The sequence below is a fragment of the Symphodus melops genome (genome assembly GCF_947650265.1).
Source record: "Symphodus melops genome assembly, chromosome: 2".
Classification (NCBI taxonomy): Eukaryota; Metazoa; Chordata; class Actinopteri; order Labriformes; family Labridae; genus Symphodus; species Symphodus melops.
Window position 1 is genome coordinate 1,728,368 of NC_136692.1, and position 20,714 is coordinate 1,749,081.

General features: G+C 46.2%; 1 protein-coding gene across 1 annotated transcript in view; it reads left to right on the forward strand.

Annotated features, from left to right (window-relative positions):
• Window positions 1–1,300: 1,300 nt before the first annotated feature.
• Window positions 1,301–20,714, forward strand: part of LOC306819977 (myosin-10-like) — a gene marked incomplete at its 3' end in the record, with an annotated part of 37,293 nt that continues 17,879 nt past the window's right edge. Inside the window, 4 exon segments of the mRNA XM_079337604.1 lie at window positions 1,301–1,529; window positions 6,111–6,492; window positions 12,164–12,320; window positions 20,105–20,132. Of these exon segments, the coding sequence (XP_079193730.1) occupies window positions 6,148–6,492; window positions 12,164–12,320; window positions 20,105–20,132 (530 nt within the window). The 5' untranslated portion in view covers window positions 1,301–1,529; window positions 6,111–6,147.

Below are 20,714 nucleotides of genomic sequence, written 5' to 3' on the forward strand. Positions count from 1 at the left end.
TTGGGAATACAAAACAATAATAAAGATGGCTTCAATCAAGGGTTTAAAACTTCTTCTTTTGGTAACTTGTGATGTGTAAACTGACATAATGTGTTATTATCAGAACAAAAGAAGGCCTACTTTATGGCCCTGTGAGGGGGAACTGATCCCAGGGAGGTGGTTCCAGAGGTTGGGGGGACCGTGATGGAGAAGGCCCGGTCACCTTTGGTCCTCAGCTTTGAGTGGCACGACCAACAAACATGAGCAGAGAAACCAAAACATCAACACTGTACGAACAAGGGTTACAAAGACTCAGTTAAGACGACAACAACAAACAATAAAATCACAGAATACATGAGAGCTGCTAGACTAATGTAACATTACCAATATACACATACATAAAGGATGATATAAAATAGTTATTGAATATGATTTGAGCTTAGTGACATACTGGTCAGCCTACAGGCTCTTAGAGACTCCTTATCCACATACATAAGACATACAAGGGAATAAATTGCAGATGTTTATAATGGAAGTAATAAGATAGCAAAAGTGGAATGATGTCAGATACTATAAATAATTGCAATGTATAGAACATTTAAACTAAATGGCCGAAAGACTTTATTCTAATACGTTCAAACCTTTTCTCTTTTGACAGGAAAATAAGATATGTGGAAGTATGTACATAAATCTAGACACATACAAAAAAATTAAAATGGATAATTAAATTAGGGGAAGAAGAAGAAAGAAAAGGGTTGAACATAATCTTTACTCTTTTAATGTCAATTATCTTTCCTATTGGTGCAATTTTGTCTCTTTACCTGTTGTTCTATTTATATATATTTCCTTGTAATGACGTTTATTTTTAATCAACAAATTCCTGTACGGAAAGTTTAAATAAGCATCATATTTTCTTTATATATTTTTCGGAATGAACTTTATTGGCCATGTGTGTTTAACACGGAATGAATTTAACTTCAGTAGGCTGTGCACAAATGTAAACATTAAATAAAAACAATTAACTAAAAATAAAAACAGGTAATTAAAGACGAATTATGTACAAGACTAAATAATATAATAGTGCAAAAGGATGATGAAATATATATATATGTATATATATATATATATATTATAATAATATATTTCTAATTAATTCCATCATTCCTGATCAGCAGGTGTTGCTGTGTAGACGTTGGCTGGGGCGGCATCCGTCAACTATCAAAGTTTTGAGGATGGAAATTATATCCAACCAATCACGCTCAAGCATCACACTTTTAGAGCCAATCAGATTCCAGATTTGTCCTGTAGGGGGCGTTCCCTCCTCCCTCCCTCGCCCCTCTTCCCTCCCTCCCCGTACCGCACTGCACTGCCTGGCCGGCGAGAAAGTTCGGTTGAGAGTGTGCTGGATGGAGTACCACTGATGAGAGAGCGGGGCGAAACAAGAAACAAGGGATTTATTTGAAGCACGCATTGGAAGGATTATTACTCTTATCTACTGAACGCTACTAAACACCCGGGAAGGGTTTCTTCTACTTGTTCTACTCTCTGAGGTAAGAAGGTGAAATAAAGATGGAGGATGTAAAGCGGCGGTTGGTGACCGTTACCGACCGTTAGCTAGCGGATTACTGTACCGATGGAGGCTGTGCTAATGTTAGCCTGCTTACATTACACCAGGCCTTTATAATAGCTATATATCTATATACATCTGTATAACTGTGTAGGTATGTAGGGAGTAAGTTAGTCTGTGTTGGACTCTGTGGTCATTGTTATCCACACACACACCCATGATGCTCAGCCCATCCTTTAATTCCTCTCATTATTGAATAAATCCACTTCAGCTTCTACTTGTTTGGGATAGCAGAGACGGGTGAGTTGAGTTTTAAATGATTTGTTTTTTAGTTGATTAAATCAGTGTCTGTGGAGTGTCTTTTTTTTTTTTTTTTTGGAGCATTTTCTCAGGCGCAGCATGCCATAACTTTAAGCCAACGCTATGCTAAGCTAAATGCTGCTGCAGCTGTTTGGAGCATCATTGTGAGATATCTGCAGGGTCTTTATTGTCACACACACACACCAGGTGAGGATGTGTGCTACCTGTCCCCATGGTCCACATCCGTTCATACACTGATGGTAGAGAGGTAACTAACTCATTCATACACTGAAGCAGAGGGAGCAACTTGTGGATTTTAAAGGGGACATATTATCCCCCCCTTTTTTCAACATTTTCAAACAAACACTCCCCCCTGTGGTCTAAATGAAACATTTGTGTTTCTGTGGTTCAAATATAACATGAATCAAGCAGCAGAGGAGGTGTGTGATCCTGTAGAAACCAGCTCTCTCAGAACGCTCTGTTTTAGTGTGTGTGTCTCTTTAAATACATTGAAGCCCCGCCCCCCTAGGTTTTCCCCAGTAGACATCACTCCTCTCCAGTGAGAATAAAAATGGCGGACGTGTGCAATAGTTTATCTCGAGGCTGGAGGTGGAGATACTAAAGGAGGGGAAGGGATTTATTTTTCTAGAATCCAACTTGTGATGTCACAAACTGAGAGTTTTTAAACTGAGCATTTCTCTCTGTGTTGTAAGACTCAAGCAGACCACAAACTAACGGCTGGATGGATTTATTTCATATTTTGAGGGTCGATAGACACTCGGGTTACCCAAATAAATATTCAAAAACACTGTGAAGGTGAGATTTTTTTAAGTGTTCTTGCCCAAGGACTAATCGGACATGCGGGAGCTGGGGATCAAACACTCGATCTCCCGGCTGAGAGGCGACAGACTCTTCCAGCTGTGCTGTGTTGCTGCCTATCCTCGTGTTTCAGAGCCGAGTGAGGGAGGAAAGTTAGTGTTTTCCTGCTTGGAGTAAGGAGGAGAGCCAGAAGCCTCACAGATCCCCCCCCCCCTCCTCATCCCTGGCTCTGACCTGACCCAGATCTGTTTCTAACCCGGCGCCTGATTTAAGCATGGGACTTAATTGTAGGTTAAATATCTCTGAGCATTCATCTGCTGATCTTGTCTCCGATTAAAAAGAAGGAAGGAGCTCTCTGTCGTGGCAGGCGTCCAGGCCTGTCCCCTGCATCAGCTGTTGGGGGCATGAAGTGCCAAGCATGCAAAAGTGAGGGCTTTATTAGTGGATGTTGTGATTCAACCTTTTATAAAACATCCCATCTGTGTATTAAGTGCTTGAATATGTACCTGTTATCTTTAATGATCGATTAAAAGCTCGTAGTTCTTCTTCTGCCCATCGAGATATTCAAGATGATGTCAAACAAAGAAGTGTGAGACTAAAACTGGTAAACACTTGAAAAATTACCAATATAATCTAAGAAGTGCTGCACAATAAATTGCAATGTCTTCAAAACTGTGATTCGAGTTTTCACAAAAAAACCCACATTTTGTCACAATAAATGAAAAGTAATCAGAAGAAATTAATTTTCTCTCAGTTTTTGTAAACTTGCTGATTGTAGCTCAGCTCGTAGAGTTGGTTTGCCTTTCAACTGAGGGTTTGATCCCCAGCTCCTGCAGCTACAGGTCTGATGTGTCCTTGGGCAAGGCACTGAACCCAGAGTTGCTCCTGCTGCTTCGTCAGTGGTGTATGAATGTGTATGAATGGATGAGTTAATACTGATGGACTCTTTACTCTGCAGCAGCCTCTACCATCAGTGTGTGAATGGATGAGTTAATACTGATGGACTCTTTACTCTGCAGCAGCCTCTACCATCAGTGTGTGAATGTGTATGAATGGATGAGTTCATACTGATGGACTCTTTACTCTGCAGCAGCCTCTACCATCAGTGTGTGAATGTGTAGACGTGACCTGCAGTTTTAAAGAGCTTTGAGGAGTCAGGAGACTAGAAGAGCTCTAAAATGAACCAAACATAGACATTGTTTTAATCCATTTTTAATGAATTCAGATACTTTAGTTTCTAAATTCTCCGTACTGAACCTTTAAAGTGATAATTTCAGCTCTAAGTCGACATGAGCCGGAGGCTGTTGCTGTGTGTGTCTCCACATTTATTTCTGTTACACAACACAGTCCGAGTTTCTGTGGGCAAATGAAGAGCTTCATCACATGCTGAAGTTGGAGGACGTGGGTTTGTAATGCACGAGGAGGATGGAGGTGTAACAGGCCGTGAGCTCACTACAGTGTGTGAGTGGGCCAAACTCGTCCTTCTGGGAAACAAGTGAACGAGTCCAAAGCACAGAAGAGAGAGAGGACAGAGTGCAGAGGATTCACATTATTCACTCTCTTCATATTGTACTTCTTTAGACCTGTTATATGAAGCTACATGTAATTAGGGATGTTACTAGATCAGCATTTCTCATCTCCATATGATACCAGAAAATCAATACAATTATATCACTAGCTGTTTCATGCCATGGTAACAACGGGCAGCAAATCTTGGGTCATTTCTGCCTTAAATTGCAAAAAAATGCAGTAAAACTGACTAAACTGCAGAAATGAATGTAAACATGGCCAAATGATTTGTCTTTTGTGGTGGCCACCATGACAGACACATTTATTTATTTTATTTGTTACATTTAACATATACTTTCTCTCATTTGCACATTGTGTTTTTTTTTAATTCTTTATATTGGACATATTTTAATTTCTATTTCATATATTATTATTGTTATTATCATTATTGTTATTTTAGCATTGTTTTTATCTATCGCACCAACACACTAAGACAAATTGCTCCTATATGTAAATGTACTTAGCAATAAAAACAAATCTGATTCTGAGCATGTTTATCGTTGCCGTGGAAACACCGGATGTTACGATCAAAAGGCCGCTGCAGGAGGAAGCGTGAGCTGCTGCCATAACAAACGTCACGTAGATTATACTCGGATACATCAGCTCGTCTGTAAACACATTCACTTCCTCTGATTGGCTTCTCCCGGTCGTCATGACTACGGCCAAATCAGAGTTTGTCTTTCATCAGAGTAGCAGAGAGAATCACTCCCATGATTCCCCACCTGCTTTGACGTCATCTTTTCCTTCTTGTTTATGTTGAGCGCCCCCTGCTGGAGGAACACATGTTCAAGCACGTGAAACAGTTGCACCGTGTGTTTCTACCTATCGATAGCATCCTTCACTCAGTGAAAGCCGGACTCTTATTTCTGTTGCATTTACTCCGGTGATGTCAAAGTTTCCTCCGAGTCAGCAGCCATTAAAGAAGCTGCGTCATCCCTCGAGCACTTCAGCAGCAGCTGTATCGACCGCAGCTCGGCTCCGTCCATATTCAAACTGTCCCATCAGGAGCATCTGTTAAAGCAGCGTTACTAACTATCAGAGCTTTAACTACATCTTATCCCAGTCTGCTTATTGTATATTGTTTTTATATTGTATGCTGGTTATTGTTTGAATACTGTTTGTCCCCATGATGTCAACATAGAGCAGTCAGTCTCTGGGAGTTTATTGATATTGTTTAAATAATTTCATGTACATATCAAATGGTTGACAAGCAAGCAGACGAAGCAGTTCTGTGTTTTTTTTTGTGTTTTTTTGCTTTTGGCTTCAAACAGGAACTATTACAACGAGAAGTGTGGCGGAGACATGGACATGAGAATGGACTCACATCCAGTGTGGATTCTTTCAGAGGGACCCACAGTGATGAATGGGGCAGCTGTGGCTCAGTTGGTAGAGTCGTCGTCCCTCCCTCGAGGGTTCGATCCCCAGCTCCTACGAGCAACATGTCCGATGTGTCCTTGGGCAAGACACTTAACCCCAAATTGCTCCCCCTGCTGCTCAAGCTCAAGTCCATTTACCATTTACCATGAATAATGAATAATCTGCACATCAGGAATAAAAGTGCCTCCTGTGTAAACTGTAGTTAAACATTCCTCCTGTCCATATAAATATTATTATCTACACTTCACGTCTCTACACAGACTCTGAACAGCTCATATCCCTGCCTCCTGATTGGCTGCTGGTCGTCTTTCTCCTCAGTGTTTGGGAGGTTTAATTACAGGTTTAAATATCAAACGTTTGTTCTGTTCATATTGAGAGAAAGTATATGCCGTATAATTATTGTTTCATCGACCCAGGCCTGATCTACGCAGGTAACCATGGAGATTGTGACTTTGTTATTTGGCTCACTGTCATGTCGTACTTCTTCTTCTTCCCGCAGGTGACCCGGTGTGTGCTGCTTCTGGTTTCCAGCAGCAATGTCACAGAGGAGTGGGCAGGAGGACCCGGAGCGGTACCTCTTTGTGGACCGCGCCGTGGTCTACAACCCGGCCGCGCAGGCCGACTGGACCGCCAAAAGGCTGGTATGGATCCCGTCGGAGCGCCACGGCTTCGAGGCCGCCAGCGTCCGCGAGGAACGCGGCGACGAGGTGGTGGTGGAGCTGGCGGAGAACGGGAAGAAAGCGGTGGTCAACAAGGACGACATCCAGAAGATGAACCCGCCGAAGTTCAGCAAAGTAGAAGACATGGCCGAACTCACCTGCCTCAACGAAGCGTCCGTGCTTCACAACCTCAAAGACCGCTACTACTCTGGGCTCATATATGTGAGTACATCAAGCCCCTTACTTCCTTTAAGGTCACACAGGATGAGTGTTTAGATAGCTTTCATTCTTCTTTGAATTGAAAGCTGCAGAAAGGCCTGAAGACGCAGTGAGGTTTCTTTGTGTGGTGTTGAAGAAGAAGTGGTGACATGATGATGACTCTGCTCCTTTTCTTACCTCAAACATCCAAATGTCTCAAGAAGACTTTTCCTTCAATGAATAAGTCAGCACGTCCCACATAAGCTGCTGATTTCCCCCGAGATTATGACCCACTTAGTGACATGCATTCCTGGAATAGTCCAGACATGGAGCTTGTGGGCCACCTGAGACCAAGGGGGGGGGGGGGGGGGGGGGGCGAGGGGCTCCCACTTAGAGGCCCGGGAACGGCTCTGTGACTGACCTGGCACAGGATTTATCATCCTTATCATAGATGGGCAGAAAGTGATGGAGGGGGGGGGGGGGGGCGCAGTGTGAGCTCGGCCATGTGGTCACTGTTGGCCAACACGCTGCTTTGTCCGTTAGTATCTCCTGACAGCAGAGCTGGTTTGTCACATGAGGCAGAGGCGTCTTTTGAAAGGAGAGTTAGCTCGACGTACTGGAGGTGGGGGTGGCAGGGTAGGGGGCTGTAATGAGCAAGGGCTCGTCTCGGAATCAAAAGCATTTTGTCTCAGTCTTGTCTCGGTCTCAGACTGGGTGGACTCTGGATTTTAAATCAAGACCACCACTGATCGGCTGTGGTTAGAAACGCCTCTTTCTAAAAGGACAAATAACTTCCAGTCATGTGGAGTTGGATTTTTATCCCCCGGTTACGTAAGCAACCTTCCTGCTGTTACGGGGACACGCCCCCCCCTCTTGGTCTTGTCTTGGCCCTGGAGGACTCCGGCCTCGGGTGCCTCAGTGTGGTCTTCACTAAAACACCCCAAGTTACCTAAGTTCATGTGAGATTCAAAATGACAGAAAAACCTACATATATTTGTTTTCAATATAAATCTTTGGCCTGAAGGATTTGATCACACGAGTCACGCATGTTGTCAAACCTTTCTTATTTAGTTTTAGGTGCTCATCTACATGTGCGAACGTTCTCTTTGAGAAGAGACGGACTGTGTGAAGAGACTGGATCCTGGTCTTAAAGCTCAGGGAGGTCTCTGCTGAGTCACTGTGTAACCACGTCGCATTAACACAGCTCTTTGTGCTCGCTGATAACTAACAGCTGTCTGCCCAAATCACTGAAACCATGTTCAGGAGAGGCCATGTTTAAATACAGAACCAGCAAAGTCCTGGTTCAAGTGTTCTGGCTCACGTCTCCCAAGTCATCAAAAATAAGGAACAAGAAGTTTGAAGAGACTTTACTTCCAGCAGGATTGTGTGACCTTTAAGGCCAGATCAGCATAGCATAGTGCTTACATAATCATGTAAGCTGTGAGAGTGGCTTTTTATCATCAGAGGAGTGCCTTGCTTTTCCCTTTTTTCTTTGATAATCTCTTTGATTAGTTCGATTCAGGCAGCGTGCACAGGAAGTTGATGTTCATGGTTAAAGGTCCAATCAGTGCCATGCATAGTGAGTGAGCTGATGGCGCTCTCTTCCTCTGTGATCATGAAGGAAACAATCTGACAACAATGCAGCAGCCAGTATGTCCTCCTTCTAACTTTAGATTCTGCTCCTGAATGCTCTGGATTTGATTGGACCAGAGAAGGTAGGCGGGGCTTTGAAGGCCGTTTGAAGGCCGTTTTGGACGCCCCTGGGTTTGCCAGATATGAGAGCAGTTATCAGGTGAACAGGTGTTGCAGCGATGGAAGCGGGCAGTGGAACTGCTTCAGATAGAAGTGATTGTACCCGAGCTAAAAAGCTGCACCCATGCAGAGCCGGCTAAACACTGAAGCTACAGTGTCCACCACATGCAGAGCCGGCTAAACACTGAAGCTACAGTGTCCACCACATGCTGACCTGTGTGAGAGGAGGGGGCGGAGCCAGCTCTCTGTGATGATTAGAGTTTAGACTGCAGTACCCATGTTAAACACTAGGACTGGTCCTTTAAGATTGGTCAGGTTTGTAAAAATGAGCAGCTCACTGTAGCTTCTCAAACCTCTGTCATTCATGTAGCTGTTGATGGATGTAATAATTAGTGTTGTGAGGATGATATCATTCCACCAACAATCGATAAATAAATAAACATTTCAAAGTACAGATTATCTGTAAGTCACTGCTGTATGAGTATCTGCTGCTCCTCGTATTTATACAACATGAGTATGACTGGAGGATCAAACCTGATTCAAAGCAGGTCAGTGTGAAGGTGCTGAGTGTGGATCCTGAGGAGGACGGTGGGCGGCTCCAGGCCTCTGCAGCCTGTTTTTATTGAGCCCGAGCGGGGGCCTCTTGTTTTACTGCATGGATATTTAACACTGAGTTTCTTTCTCAGTGCAGTCAGAGGTCATCATTGCTTCACTCGTCTACATTTCCCCCAGCAGTCACACCTAGTGGATGTTACAACTCATTGCAATGGATCGTGGCTCCTGTGCCAGCTGGCTGGGTCTTTCTCTGTGCTGAGGTGTGAACCCCCGGACTCAATGACTCACACAACATCTCACTCCTCTCTTTAATATTGCAGAGTCACGCTGCTTTATGGAGGAGCTGTAACATGTATCCCTTCACATTCAGGGAGGTTTTCACATTGTGTCCGCGTGTGTCCTGCTCCGTCTGATTCACAAAGCAGCTCCTGATATTCCCCTCCTGTCATGCTGCCTGTTTTTTGTAACTGAATGTGGAGAGAAGCGATCTGCACCTCCTCTCTCTGCGATGTGGCTTTCACTGGTAGCAGCTTCCCATCCTCCCTTGATGGAGCAAACATCCTCCATGGCTTTTAAAACCTTCATTTTATGAAGGATAGGAACGTGTGAGTGAAAGCTGCCTTTCTTTGTTTAGACTGCGGTGCAGGATGTGTTTCCCTCTCGCTGCACTGAGGACACTTTTTTGGAGGATTTTCACGGTGAGGCTGATTTGCATTGAAAGGGTCGATGTTTCCCTTCCAACGACTGTATCAGGACTTATTGAATTATAAACAAGCAGCACCAGGGCTCAGACGCTTTTTGCCCTGCAGGGCATTTAGGGGTGCAGTTAACCCTGTGCTTGTGTGACAGAGGTTTAGAAGGAGAAAGTAGTAGTGCTGTGATTCAGCTGTCAGGCCTGTTTGAATGGAGGTAAGCTCCCTCCTGCTAAATCCTCAAAAGCACATGGTGATGACAGGTTCATATTTTTTAATCAAGTGTGAGATTAAGAGTGAACTCTTCACGCTCTGTCAGGGGACGACTGGACTTAATTAAAGCGTGTGTTGCTTCATTTCCTCAACGTGTCGACAGAGATATCCACAGCGGTTTGGTGGAGATGGTTCAGACCGGTGGGCCCAGTGATGCTTTCTGCTCCGGGTCACAAAAGACAAGCAGACGTTTCCTCTTCACAGGCCCTGTTGCTAAGCGCCGCTCGCCTCTCACACATTTATTTGGACACTTCCAGAGGACTGGGATCCTTTTCAACTGTGTCAGAGTTCTCCTCTTTTCACCATGGGGCTTTTTTTTTGAGTTGTGGGCTTGTGGTTGCATTCCCTGCTCTTCCCACACGTCAGCTCAAAATGACTTCCATGACGCACTCAGAAATCAACGTCTCGACCTGGGACTAAGGTTTTGTTTAATCCTCTTCTTGTTCTATTTTTTGGGGGGTTCAGAAAAGCGTTTGAGATTCAGGTGGAATATGAAGGTGTTTTAACATTCGGGATCTGAGTCCGGTTCATTTGATCGGTTTGAACTCAACCGAACCGGACTCGGGTACCGTACCTGAGTCCGCTTTAAGAGGCCGTCTCTGGCACCATTCATGTGTACTCGAGTACAGTCTGCTGGAGATGTGAACGTAACAGTGCTCGAACAAGGAAGTGGACCGCTCAGAATATTTTGAAGGTTGTCGGGAGAAAAAGATGAAACTCAGCTGTTTCTTCACTGAAAGGATCTTAAATTGGATCGTCTTTGAATAAAGAAGCTACAACAAGCCCAGGACTCTGTTTGTGTTGTGCAGGGGTCCAGACCCCCCCCCCCCTGTTCTCCTCCACCAAGGGCAGCCAGCTGAGTCATCCCTGTCCCCCCGCTGGCTCAGGACCACTGATCTGTCTGCCTGGCAGTGTGCCCACCACAGGGGGGCTGGGGACGGGGGTTATGATGTCAGAAGCCCTGAGCGGCGTGCAGCTCATTTTCACAGGAGGCGAGGTGTGAGCCGTGGTCGCTGCTCATGATGAGTTTTAAAAAGGAAACGATCTGTATGTGGTCAGAATGCCACCAGAGCTGTGTCCAAAGCATCTGTGCACACTGGGGGGGGGGGGGGGGGGGGGGGGTCACGACCATCTGGTGATAACACGCACACACAGCCACTCCCCCTTACATGAATTATTAGCACATCATGACTAAGTGTTGCAATAACTTTAAAACAGGAATGTTGGCTCCACAGTAACAGACTGCAGGTGTGTGTGTGTGTGTGTGTGTGTGTGTATCCACTCTGCTCTCCCAGCATGCTTTGCTCATCATGTCACCATTGTTCCAGTTCAACAGCTGGGATAAGCAGACCTCAGGCCGCAGCGCCTCCACGGACCACACGGTGTATGTAGTGTGACTTTGAAGCAGCTTTATAAAAACAATCTGATCCACGGTTTCTCCTGCTGCTCATCTGAGCTGATGACCCTCCGTCCTGATCAAAGAAGACGCCTCAAAATACCTCATCTTACATACAGAGTCATGGAGGGGGGCAGCAAACACATCCTCCTCCTTATTAGCATGCTTCTGAAGACGTGGCAGATATAATGTGGGAGTGACCATGAGGTTTGTAATAGCATGATGGATGGAGACTTTTGATGCCAGTCTTAATCCAGCAGACTCCACTGTACCCTGCGTGAGTTAACGCACTCTCCCAGCAGCAGACATATCAGGGATTAACCCCGTCTTGGCCTGTCTGTCTGCATTATACAGCTGAGGGAGCCATACACTGTGTGGATTAAAGAAAGTCTGTCGTCAGCCCAAAAAATGTCTGCATATTATTGCTGGTTGAGAAAAAAGGAGACGGAGCATTTCCACACATGAGGAGCTTTAAGACTGTCGGAGACCTGGCAGCGTGTCCCAGAATCTGCACAACACAACACAGAGGCACGCAGCGTTCGTTTCTCTCTCTCTGTATGAACGACAGGTCAGGACCTTTTTTACACTGACTGTCTGACTTCATCCACAGGGCAACACGTCAGTATCACCCTCTATATACTGTCAGTGTGAGTCTGATATGAGCTAGCAGCCGTCAGCTCCAGCGTGCTGCCTGGCGTTTGATCCATGAACCACGTGTTGGTGTTTTAAGGCCGATTCCATCCAACAAAGAAAACTAAAAAGATTTATGGAAAAGTCTCATATGGTGATTCCTCGAGATGCTCTGATTGGGAATCAGAGCTGATGTCTATGCATTTTGTAACACTGGAGGCTCAAACTGCATGACGTGATCAAAACAAATGAATAAAATCAAGAAGCACTCATCAGTGTCGAACCTTCTGCTAAACCTGTTCCAGCTCATTCAGTCTCATTGAGCATGTGTGAAGTCATGGCTGCTGTTTAAATGAATTAACGGTCGTCCATGTTTGTTTCTTGTCTCGCTCCACAGACGTACTCGGGTCTCTTCTGCGTGGTCATCAATCCCTACAAGAACCTGCCCATCTACTCAGACAACATCATTGAGATGTACAGGGGCAAGAAGAGGCACGAGATGCCCCCTCACATCTACGCCATCTCCGAGTCAGCGTACAGGTGCATGCTACAAGGTGAGTCCCAGCGTCCATGCTGCCTTTAGGCTTGTTTTCACTTTTCACGACGCCACCACATCGACACGCTGCAGTCAGCGTGTCACAGCCGGTTTACTGGGATCTCCTCTTTCTTTAGCACTTTTCACACATGCACTCCTTCTAGAAATCTCTGGACAGCTTGCCCCTGAAATCTTCCGATCAAGTGCCGCCACATGTGTCCACAGCTCACATCATGAATCCTCCCGTCAGACATCTTTGATGACTCTGCTGTGAAAGCATCTTTCTCTATTCAATCCTTGCAAATGTGACTCAGCTCAGACTGTCTGCACTTTTTACACATCGATCCATCGATTCAGTGGGCAGCAGTAGCTCAGTCTGTAGGGACGTGGATTTGGAACCGGAGGGTTGCCTTTTCGAGTCTAGGCACGGACAAAGGCCGGAAGATGGTCAGGTAGCTGGAGAAGTGCCAGTCCACTTCCTGAGCACTGCCGAGGTGCCCTTGAGCAAGGCACCGAACCCCAGAACTGCTCTGGAGTGCTGGCTGTAGGCTGCCCCTTCACTCTGAGACCTCTCCTACATGAAAGCATGTCACTCAGATCCACCAGTGTGTGTGTGTGTGTGTCCGTTGAACGCAGTGGGATTAATAAATCCTAAATCGTAATCCTAAATTTCCTTGAGGGAGTAATCCCAAAAGGATCAATAAAGTTCAGTCTAATAAAATAAACAGTATTTTTATCAGTTAAATGAACTTGTTTTAGTTTCATGAGAAGTTGTAAGAGAAGCGACGTCTTCAAAGATTCCTTTCCTGCTCCGTGGCGAGCTTCCAGGCTTCCTGACTTACTGGGATCAGACCAGCGAGAGCAGGGAGGGTGACCCCATTGTGCTGGACAATAGGTCCTTTGTGTGATGGCGAGGGCTGACCAGTGGGGGTGGTGACAGACTTGACAGTCCCGTCAGTCCTTTTCAGTCTTTGCTCTCCAGTTGTTGGTACACACAGGAAGTTTGAGTCGCGTCAACAAGTAGCTCGACGATCCCTTCATCCTCCTCGCCGATCACAACTCTCAATGAGAAGTTGTATTTGTTGTTATCAAACCACCGAGACCCTCGATTTCCTGACTTGTGATGATGTCACAGCACAGGATCATGGTTTCAGTAGCTCCTCCTCCGTAGCTGTTGTGGAGCTCTGCTAGCTTGTCATGTAGTCCTGCTGGTTTGTGTTATTGTTCACACCCTGTGTTCAGTCCACACTGTGTTTCTACATGAGTGGACACAAATACACGGGGGGGGGGGGTTCTGCATTTGTTGTATTTCTCACAGCATTGTTGACCTCTGCCTGCGAGCTGTCCAGCGTGCCGCCTGTACTTCTAACCAGCCTGGCCTGTGATTGTTAATGTTAGTCCAAGCCGTGTTCAGCGGTGGTCGTGATCAGCATTAAGAGTGTAGCGGTTGAAAAAGGAGGTTTGTAGGTTGCAGATTAGCGGAGGCCAGCTGCTGTTCGGCCGGGGCCCGGAGCATTTCAGTAACCTGCTTGATAAAAGTGAAGCGCTGTTTCCCCCTCTTCCTTTTCAAGCTAGTGATGAAGTCACTGGGAAGACAAACTCCAAAGAGGATGCATCATATTCCTGTTTTACAACGTTAGACACCTGACTAATAGACTGGAACAGTGAGGACGTATTGTTGTAGGCTAACCAGGAAGTAGCTTCACCATGGCTTCCTACGAGAATTCTCCTCTGGGATTTTTGTAATTTGGATGATTGCAGAAAATAATCTGTGTATCAAACACACGTGTAATACTGTAATCACTGTAGCCTCAGTTAGCTACTCGTTAGCAACCGCTTTTTTAAATTTGCATAAAAACTTTAAAATTCACAAGTGGGGGTCTTAGCTAACGTAGTTTTTCTCGTCTAACAAAACATCAACATCTCTTCAGCTCGTGTTAACCACAGACCTTATTTCAGACTTTATTATAAACACAAACACATTCAAAATCCACATTGACTTTTAGAGTTAGGAACCCATGGAGCTAACATGTTAACTCACTTCCTGGTGTTTGGACTCCTTCCTGTGCCAGTCTATGACCATCAGTTTGTTGACTCAAATCAGACTCTCATTATTGACATAAAGCTCTAAAACTTTTAAATTAAATCATCAGTTTGAAATTTGATTCGATGAACTGATCATCGACTAGATGTGAGACGAAATCTAATCACAACACATCGTCGTCCTAAAGTGTGTGGTATAATGAGTGAATCACTGTAAACAGATGTGTTCATCAGACGAGCAGTGATCATTGTCAGACCTCATGTGAAAAACAAGGCACACTCTGATTTATGACCCTTGGACCTGAACACGCTGGCAAATCATGTGAGCAGCTGACGGGCGTCCAGACCTGGCGTTGACGTGTTCATGACCTCAGCCTCGCTGTGCAGCCGCTCTGCGCTCACATGGGAGGTTAAATGAGGTGTTACCCAAACGAAAACAAACATCTGTCATTGATTAGCGCTCCAGATACTTTACATAATTGGCCCTCGCCGCGTTGCCAATCTGGAAAATGTGTTGTCGGGTAACGCTGATGCTAGCTTGAACAAAAACATGTGTTCAAGGATCGGACTGTGCAGCAGTTGTGTTCAACACTGGACATGGAGAGAGAGTCCCCAGGTGAGGTTAGGAGACTGGGGGTCTTTGTTCCATAGTAATGGACCCCCCCCCCACCTTCCTTCGGCCTCTCCCTGGTGTTTAATCAGGATGTGAGGTCAAGTCGAGCTCATTCAATCTGGCCTTCATAAGTGTCCATTTTCCCAAGAACACACAAAGGCACTCATCTGACACGTCGGCAGCGTTAGCTCCAATGATAACAGATGAAGTGGCGTCTTTGATGTCCGTTCATTGTGCAGTAGTATCTGTTCTGATAGGACAGACTCAGGAATGTTTAGAGTGGCTCAGCGGACAGTCTCGACACCACTGAGGTCCAAAACAAACAGAAAGGACTTTGATGCCCTTTTGAACTGCGGCTTGAACCTCCTCCACGGGTGCACCCATATCGTTTAGCACTCAGGAAGCGAGTTCATCTTTTTCCCCCCCAAAGATCCAGGAGGAGCTGTGGAGGAGGATCGTTTGAAAATGACTGAAACAAAGACGCTTATTCTTCCACAGATGTGGCTGAAAGACTGCTCAGTCATCCACTTGTTTCCCACCTTCACACAACAACAACTGGAGTCCTGATTCTTTACTGTGTGATTATTCTGAAGAGCATCCAAGAGAGTATCCATTTAAACTCCCCTCCAGCCGTCCCGTGTAAAACAAATAATCAAACGGTCTCCTTGACTTCCTCCTTCAGTCTTCTTCTGTCCTCCTATATGTTCAGCCCTTTGTCCACCATTGCTCTAAAGCTGCATTGACTGCAGGAGTTTTACTTTGACCCAGGTGGGAGTCGGTCGTCTCTCACCTGGAGGGTTAGGGGTTCGATCCCTGACCTCAGATTGACGCCGGATTTCTCAGCCAATAAGACAGCTCGGTGTCTTCGGAGTTTCTGTGTGACCGTGAAGCTCCCGAGGCCGACAGGTTCTCCACAGAGGACGCTGGTGGAAGCACCTGACGCCACATATGGATTTACAGCTCAGATGACTTCTCGCTGTTGTCACCCAGCGTGAAACGATGACTGGCAGACTTCTCAGATACGTCCAAACTTCTTCCACTGCTTGTTTTTTCTTCCCGTCAGAAACTGAGAGTCGAGAAGCAGCATCAGATCTGTGTTTCTTTATTCAACACTCTGAGCTAGAGAAGATTTATTTGTCCTCCGTCTCTCTTAAACAGATCAACTGTGGTATGTCTTATTTTCCTTTCGGTGCTCGATGACTTTCCGTTGGCGTCCACGCTGCCACTGATATATTTTGCACCTGCTGTATGAAAACAATCACAGATTTCCACAGACGATTTCTTCAGTCGAGCGTCTTCGCTTGAGTTGGCACGAATACGTGGAATTACATTTTTAATGCTGTTGTCACCGTCGGTCAAACGCAGTTAATCTCCTGATCAGTTTTCATTGCAGACGTTCCTTCTCAGAAACTCTCGGCTCTTTGGAAACCAAACTCTCTCCCCTGCTTTGTTTTCATTTCTTGGTGTTTGGCTGAAGCTTCGGCTCCTCTTAAAAAGACAGACTGCTCGGCCTCAGATATGACACGCACCTCTGTGACTGTTTCCAATCCCCTTTGACCGTTAGTTAATAGATTCCTCCTCCACGACAGACGAGCCTTCATCCTTCAATTTTATAGGCTGTTAAAGTCCTCCGGCGTCTCGTCAACCGCTCTGACCTGTTACACTAATAAAGCCGCCATCAAGAACCTTTTAAGATCAGCTCGCTTCAGACCTCTTCACTGTTGTTGATTTATTTCTATTTCTTACCAAAGATTTTGCTCCGTCCATTCTAAGGATGCCTTTAAGAGCCACACGGAGAACCTGAGCAGCACTTCTTTAAGTCACAAGATCAAACACTCAGTGTGTGGCAGCATCTTCAGAAGGTTTTGTGATGAGGTGACGCTCAGCTTGATCGGCTGTATTACTGGCTCCCTGTTACTGTTAGCATCACGTTTAAAACTCCGCTACTCGCTGACAAACAGCTCCTCTTTACCTTTGACTCTCTACACTCCCTCCACCTTCTACGCTCAGTGAAACACGTCGTCTCTCTCCTCTGTCGCCCCCCGCTGGTGGAACAAAAGAGTCGCTTTGCACCTTTAAGAAAAAGCTAAAGACCCAGCTCTTTATGATTTAGTTGATGACAATCATGATGATGATGATGGCTTTTGGATTATGCTAATTATAGGAGGTTTTAATGCTGATTTGAACACTCAAGATCAGCTGTGATGCTGTGCTTTGCCTCTGGTCACTTCCTGTCTGGACCTCTGGTCACTTCCTGTCAGCGCCTGTGTGTCTGATCAGCTGTTTTAAATCCTCGCTTGTCTTGCACCAACTCTCTGATGTGATTTGCGTAAAGCGTCTGCGGGGTCAGTCCTGTTTGTCCTGCACTGTCTCTTTAGTCAAATGTCCATCAGCAGCAGCGTGCAGGACTGCTTTCTGAGGTGAGTGTTTGCACTTCACTGCTGCTTCTAAATACAGCCATTAGCCATCAGTGGCAGACACTGGCCCAGGCCCAGCGTGCCAGAGACTGACAATGAGCTCCCTGTCGTGAGGCTGAGATCAACACCCCCACCGTCCTGTCTCCTTAGAGGGAGAAACACCACATGCAGAGCTGCTGTGTTGTTGTCAAATCCTCAACAGATCCTCCAATCATCACAGTCAGCAGTGTCGTCTAAAAACATCAGTCCTATCCTGCTCCTCCCTCTACATGAACACATTTACATTTAGATATTATTAGCACATTTATTGCCTTCCTGGTATAATGGAGTCATGTGACGCTGGCATGAGCATCACTAATCATGTGAAACCCACAAACACAGAGCGGGTTCGAGCACAGACACCAGAAACAGATTGTTGAATGGAAGTGAGCGCTCTCACGCTGGCTCGGCCGTATCTGTGTCCGTCTGCAGTCACTGTGATAAGAGTGTGTGTGTGTGACTCAGGGGGTGTGTGTGTGTGTGTGTGTGTGTGTGTGTGTGTGTGTGTGTGTGTGTGTGTGTGTGTGTGTGTGTGTGTGTGACTCAGGGGGAGGGGTGCTGCATGCACTGAGCAGCAGTTGATGTGATAGCTCTGGAAATCCTAAAGATGTAGCTTTAGTGTGTGTGTGTGTGTGTGTGTGTGTGTGTGTGTGTGTGTGTGTGTGTGTGTGCTGCATACACTCTCCTGGTTACGGTGCTTCACTGCAGGAAGTGTCTGGTCAGGAGAGGAAGCCCAGGTTGTCCCGCGGTGAGCCGTCCAGCTGCGTCCTCGCTCAGATAAGCTTCCATCTTTTCAGCCAGCAGTCAGCACTTCAGTCCAGGAAGCGTTCACGTCCGGTGTGCTCGTCCAGCTCGGCGCTCCACTCCTTCAAACTGACTTGAAAACATGATCAGCTGCTCCTATTATCACAGCGTGATTTAAATACAGCAATAAGCTCTCTGTATGTGAGGACTGGAAGGAACCTTCTGCTTTCTGTCTCAATATTTAAATCTGATTTTAGTTCCTTTATAAATAACGTCCCCACAAACTGGAGCTGCAGGGAGGCCGGTCTGATGGTAACCCTGGTCTCCAGGATTTGACCTTTAACCCTCCTGCTCCTGATGGACCGATGTTCATGTCTGTCCTCAGATCACCTCCTCCTCTGTCTTTTCAGGCGTGCGTATCTCATCAGCTCGCTGCTGGAAAACAGACGAGCCATCCACACTGGAACTTTCTTTTTCTCATCCAGCAGTGTGTGTGTGTGTGTGTGTGTGTGTGTGTGTGTTTCTGTTGGGCTCTCTGAGATCACTTCAGCAGGTTTTCATGGCTCATCGTTGCTCTCACTGCTTCAGGAGGAGCAGATGCTCGTGCTTCATTTTCCTGCCTGTTGTAACACTTCACATCAGCTCTGGTTGCCTCGCAGTGATTGGCTGCTTCAGTCACAGGACTACGAGGCAATCTTCTGATGTGACCCGGCCTGTCAATCATCCGTCACTGCTGACTCGTCCAATCAGCAGACGTGCAGAGTGTGCACAGCAGAAGCATTAGTGCGGCCCTGAGGGATCAGGCCCAGTGATGAACAGGCTCTTACTCATCACATCGTCTGCACGTGGAGTCAAAGTTTTATTACCCGTTACCGTGACAACCCACTGTGAACCCTAAAGAGAAAACCTGGGGTTTCAAGCCCCTCAGTGCACACATGATGACATGATGACACAGCCGCATCTGAAGACTTTAATCTAATCTTTGGTCCTGTGACTGAACAGGAGGCCCGGGGTTGGGGGGGGGGGGGAGGGGGGGGGCATTGACGGGAAGACAAAGGACGTTTTTCCCATGACATCACCGTCCCTGTTATTTCCCCCCCTGAGAGGCCGCGGCGTGTCTGTGATCCGCCTCACTCCCAGCTCACAAGACACTCCTAAGTGGAACACCCGGAGGGTCAGTGCTAGCAGTGTTAGCACAGTGCTAACTGCTCACACCAGCAGTCAGAGAGGAAGTGGCTCACTTGGTCAGTCAGTCACGGTCGGTAGTTTGACGAGTGTCCATGATGGACGTTCACACTCTATAACAATATTCACCTTTAACCAGCTAATGATTAGCATGCTAAGCAGTAGCATACTGAGCGACTGCTTCATATTCCTTCTACAACAGCATGTTGTGTTTGTTTGCTTCTAAAGTCTCTGACTAAACATGACGTCCTCTTTGGCTGGCAGGTAGTGGGCGGGGCTTATTGTTAAACAGTGTCACAGGTGTGATGGGTGACTTAACAGTTGGAGTGAATTCATTCTCGGCTCTTCGTTCTGTTTTGACGTGACGTTGTTTAAGAAAGCAGAAATAAGACAGCGAGTAGGAATATTGTGTTTTATTTTGAAATTGACCTGACGTCCTGTGCGTGTCCTTTTCTGACTTCCTGTCCGGGGGGTTTTATTTTGTCCTTGTTGACGCCTGCTTGCAGCCTGCACAGAGTGAGAGTCATTCAGTGAGTTCCTCCTGCTCACCTCGATGATGAATCATGATGTTCTGGACTTCATAGTTTTATAGTTCAGAGTTCAGTGTGAATCTTAAACACATGACCGTACAGACGCCTTGTCTCCGTCTCCGTCCACATGTTGTTTCTGTCTCTGTGCTGTGAAGATGTCTGGCTCAGGGTTTCGGGGACGAGCTTACTTTGACTCATCTCCTCTTCTGTCTCCTCTGCTCGTCTCCCACAGATCGAGAGGACCAGTCCATCCTTTGCACGTGAGTACGCAGCTCTGTTCTCCTAACACGCTCTGAAATCATCCGATGTGGAAGTGTGTGAACGTCGTCGAGCGTCGACAGCTCAGCTCAAACATGTCAGCGACACTGAAGCGGGACTGAAGTGAGAAACGTCCCTCTGGCGTCTTCTCAGTGACGAGTGTCAGCAGACGACAGGAGCGCCGGAGAGAGGACGAGGACGCCGTTCATGTCGCTCTGTGCCTCCTTTAAAATGAACTCTTAAAACACAGCTGACAAACGTTTCAAAAGGACACCATGAATACTTCTGCAACCTCACATTGTTGCTTTATGCATGTAGCTGTGTTTCTCACTGACACGACTAATCCTAGACACTAACACAGAAGGAGCAGAAGGGCCGTCGGTCGGACTTGAACCAGCCTCCGTACAGGTCGCTGAGACCGAACCGCTAGGCCCAATAATATGAAACAAAAACGACGCGATTCAGTCAGTAATCCTTTTTTTAAAGACTTTTAAAGGATTCGCCCGACGTCCACACTTAAACACTCACACCACCTGAGAGAGCTCAAACTATATTTAGTGCATACTTGGTGAAAATGTGCACTT